We start from the raw sequence: 4,679 nt of genomic DNA, 5'->3' as shown, positions 1-4,679 counted from the left end.
CAAAACGTATGGTTCTGCTGGATGGAAAAGAAATGTCATTTTTGTATTGTTGTCTATGACTTTTTAGGTTCATCCAAGACTGTGCTTGTGTTCGGCCCTGACGAATGGTTATGTTGTCTTTCATGCTTATATCAGTTGTGAATGACTCATCAGTGTGATAGTTTTCCATTACGATCATTGCGGTGCTGGTTGTCCATGACTGCAATGGTTGTGCTGATTGTCCAAGACCGCAGTTGCTGTGCAGGCGGTTCATAACTGTCATGGATGTGTTAGTTTGTGGAGACTCATGACTGTGTTTGTTATCCCCTCACTGTCATAGTTGTGTTAGTTGTCCAATGCTAATGATTGTGTTGGTGGATCATGGCTGTCATGGTTGTGTCTGTTCTCGGAGACTAATGGCCTCTCATTCATCACTGACATAGCGGTGTTAGTTGTCCAATACATGATGTGCACAAGTGCCATGCTGTGTTGTGAGTTCGTGTCTACAGTTCTGTACCAAACCAAAAAGAAAAAAAACCCAAAACAGTAACAAGACGAGGAACACAAAAACAAAGCAGTTTTTAGAAATAATAATTTTATCATAAATCTTTATCTGCGATGTATGATCGATCTCAAGACAAGTCTGATGAATCCCATTCCTTGTTGAATGGTCTACCTGTACCCTGGTAATGGAACTACTATTTGGACATGTCCATCTGGAGCTCTGTGGGTAAGCTTAGCATACCAGTACGCTTCGTTGAAATACAGGTACATATGGTCCAGATCTGTATTGCCCCATGTCTTGAAGAAGGAGATGAGACTCTGGGCCAAGACTGGGTCCCCGTTAACTCCGAATATCTCTGTGTGGTTGCCCAGATATTCAGGCATATATGTGTATACGACAGCAAGGTCGTAGGTTGGCTGAAAGTCGGGATAGAATCTCACGCCCAGATCATAAAGGGCTTGAAATGCCCTCTGCACAAAGTTGCCACAGTCCCAGGTGTCCGTCCAGTAAGGGCCACCTGGAATGAAATGAACGTGAGTTTAACTTATGACCCTTTAAAACACAGGCTATTGTCACCATGCAATGCAATGATATGACAGAGCATGTGTATATGAATCACTATGAGTTAGTGATGATACCAGGTGTTCGCAAAAAGGTGGGCATATCCTGCCCCAAAGGTGGCTACCGTCATAGTCATTTGTTCACCTAAAATAATTTGGGAACGTATAATATTGGTGCAAACAGGGAATAGCACCTGACATCATTTTCGTCACTGATGCATCAAGTTTCCTCCACTTTCCGGGACTTGTGATACGCTGGTCGACCTTCTTCCGGCCTTTTCCGACAAGACTGTGTCTCTTGTTTCAGAAGAAATGCATGCATTCGTTCACATCGAGACACTTTTTTCTGACCAAGTCTCCCGTTGGGGAGATGCCGTGGTAGTTGGGGGAAGCCTTTACATTGCTATAACGCTGTCGTAATATGTCTTCTTGATTCCTCCGGCACACCCTCCATAACCTCCAGAACGCCATAGAAATCGTTGTAGGCTATTCATGCGGATCACGTGATCAGTCTTAATATTTACTCAGAATTGCCGATGTAACAAAATCTTAATTCTTTTGTTTACATTTTACTGACCAAACTTCGACACATCTGAAATAACAGACATGCATAATGCAAGCAGGTAACTCTTATTACCAGTAGTCACCGTTTTGATTCACATGAAAGCACCCTCTTCATCAGAGGCATTCCCGTCAATCAGCTTTTCGGATATCGACTTTCTCACAAACTCGTTTGTTTTGAAGTGGACAGGCTGTCATGTTGATCGTGATTTGTGCTCGTAATATGATTGGTATGTCAACACAGTAGCGTAGCCAGTCAAACTGACAAACATACATCAAGAGTGTATAATTTAAGATTGCGAGAACCACTAAAATATATCCCTGGGTTAAGGCAGGTCTACGGAAATGCCACCCTTAATGATAGAGGATGTTCCTCAACTCACCACTGGAAAGCATCAGATGTGCCAAGTCGCCGTAGATACCAGTATTGTTGTCCCACGTCACCCAGTTAGAGAAAGCATTGAGGAGTTTGCCTGGAAAGATTTCTTCCTTTAAGAATTTTTAATTGAATATATAATATGCAGAAAGAACTAAATTAAGCACCCCTGTATTTGTTTTTGGCTTCTAATCAATGAATAGCCTTTATTTTCGTTGTATGTGCTCTCTTTTAATAATATATACAGACCACTTATTCCTTTTGATCTCTGTACAGCTCAGTCTTTAATCACACCTCACTTGACTCCAGTACGTACTATATACTAGTATATTGCTTGTGATCATATTCTGTCATTCACCTGATGAAGGGGTTGTAAGTAGCCCTGAAACGCCGTGTTGTAAATAATAAATAATTTGTAAATTCATACCATACGTTCTTGTGTTACTTTAACCTCTAAATGCCTATCAAGTCTGTTGAAGTTGATGACAATTGCTCATTGAAAAAACCCACTGTCTTGAATACAAAACCATGTCAAATATGGCACTGGGATGTTTAATGTTCAATTCATTGGCAAATGCGACCATTCCAAATGTCCTTTAGCGTGCCTTACATCAAGGTAAATACCGACGTCCATGAGAGCGTATGGCATCCAACACTCTCCTCTCCATACCCCGTCAGCCTCCTGATTCTCTGAATGGGCAGCCTACACAATTCCTCGAGTAAAGCAGCTGCCAATTTGGCCATGATCTGTACAAGAGGATCCCTCTGCTGCACACGACGATCGACCAGATATGCTCGCTCCAAAGGCTCATTTAGTCGTGGGGTATGACACGGAGTGCTTAACTACGTTCTTTGTATATACTTAAGAAGTCTGTTATAGTACTGTCTATCGTCAACAGGATTTACATTTTATTTACGAAATATAACACGCAGCTAGACGTGCCATCTATTGCTTTGTATACACTTACCATAGTTTCATGCAGTGCTGTATTAGCTAGTGAGCTGTGGGTGGCAATAATGAATCTTGTCTACCTACCGGTTGTCTTTGCCACCGGATGTCGTACAGCGTTTGGCCCGTAGAAGATGCTGTTGAAGTTCTTACTGAAGCACGACGCTCCTTGGTTACACCAGAGGAACGAATCATCCTCCAGCAACGTGGGTCGACTCCAGTTTAGGCTGCCGAACAGAGGGGACCAGTCCAGGGTATACTTGTAGCCAGTGTTGAGATTGTGTAGGCCAATGCCGGCGTGATGAATAGTCTGAAGTGAATCAGCGAGTAAATGTGTGGAGTTTGTACTGTGTCACCTGTCCTCTCGACTGACTGCCTGAGAATGGTTTTACGACGCTCTTAGCAATACTCAAACAATATCACTTCAGGGGACACCAAGCTTCTCACATTGCATCCGTCTGAGGAATCAAAAATGGGCCTTCATCTTACGGGGTTTCACACAGTGTACACATGTAGGGGAATCGAACTCCGAACTTTCGGGTTATCCCAACCTAGGATTAATTAAGAGAAAATGTAGTGGTCTCACCTCAAGGTCGATGGCTGGGATAGGGTCTCCCCTGGCTCTCATGCTGTAAATCACTATCTCATCGTCGTCATCAAATGTCACCATCGGCTCTCCCTTGTAGCAGAATTGTTTGGCAACTTTACATCGAGGGTCCACTGGTGGTCTACTTTCAAAGCGTCTGAAAATATTGAAGGTGTACATGCCCCAGCAACATTCCATCAATATCACAGCGAGGGACACCAGAAATGGTCTTCTCACATTGTACCCATATGAGGAATCAAACCCTTGTCTTCGGTACGACGAGCGACCACCTTAACCACTAGACTACCCCACGGTCCCAGTACCACTAGAAACTAGTTACTGTAGATATCACTGATTCGTGACAATTTACAATGAAATGTACCGTTCGGAATAACGAGGTCTCACTGTAAGCTGTTTCAAATCAATCATGGTTTACTCACCTATGTGTTATAACATAGTCAAAACGCTTAGCCTCGAGTGTCGTCCCAAAGATTCCACAGGAAAACAGTATCAAGACTGACAGCAACATTTTCGATGCTATGTGACCTTCAACTTTGAAATGTTTCTGTTAAACCAGACCAACCATTTATAAGTGGTACAGATGTAAAAGGGTAATTAAATATGAATGTAATTAGTTCCACCTGCAGTGCTGCTTGTGTTCTCGCCGCATGGGTTTATACGAGGGCTGAGTATCACATATGATACATGTGTATTACAAAACCTCACTCACTAACTGTGCAAAAAAAGAAAAATTACCAAGTAAGCACAGTCCATTCGTTAATAGGGACAATTTATAGTTAATTGAACTGTTCGAACTACGGAAGTTTCACTGTAAACAGTTTCATACCAACGAATCATGGTTTGCTCGACACAGGCGATCCAGAGTGGGGAGGAGCTGTTTTGTCCTGAAAGTTTGTAATATGACCGTTGAAACTCGAGTGAAAATGAAGTGTGCACCTTCACCCTCTTCTCAATAGTGTGCACCTAAAAATATATCCGCCCCTACTCATGTGTGTGATACAACATTATCGAAACTCTAAGCCTCGACTGTCGTCCCAAAGATCCCATAGGAAACAGTGTCAAAACTGTCTGCAACATTGTCAATCTGGGTTACAGTCAATATTACAGTGAACATTTATAGGTGGTACAAATTGAAAGTTATT

At 42.5% G+C, this 4,679-nt stretch overlaps 1 protein-coding gene across 1 annotated transcript; it reads right to left on the bottom strand.

Moving 5' to 3' along the window:
• Window positions 1-651: 651 nt before the first annotated feature.
• LOC137272048 (bis(monoacylglycero)phosphate synthase CLN5-like) lies at window positions 652-4,077 on the bottom strand. Its single transcript, XM_067804419.1, has 4 exons — window positions 3,957-4,077; window positions 3,517-3,673; window positions 3,018-3,240; window positions 652-1,001 (listed from the first exon to the last, which is right to left on the bottom strand). Exons 1-4 carry the CDS (start codon window positions 4,043-4,045, stop codon window positions 652-654), a joined length of 819 nt encoding a protein of 272 aa, XP_067660520.1. The 5' UTR covers window positions 4,046-4,077.
• Between the last annotated feature and the right edge of the window lie 602 nt (window positions 4,078-4,679).

Source organism: Haliotis asinina, chromosome 2 (genome assembly GCF_037392515.1).
Source record: "Haliotis asinina isolate JCU_RB_2024 chromosome 2, JCU_Hal_asi_v2, whole genome shotgun sequence".
Classification (NCBI taxonomy): Eukaryota; Metazoa; Mollusca; class Gastropoda; order Lepetellida; family Haliotidae; genus Haliotis; species Haliotis asinina.
Note: the sequence above shows the minus strand (reverse complement) of the source record. Positions and strands in the feature narration are given on the sequence as shown.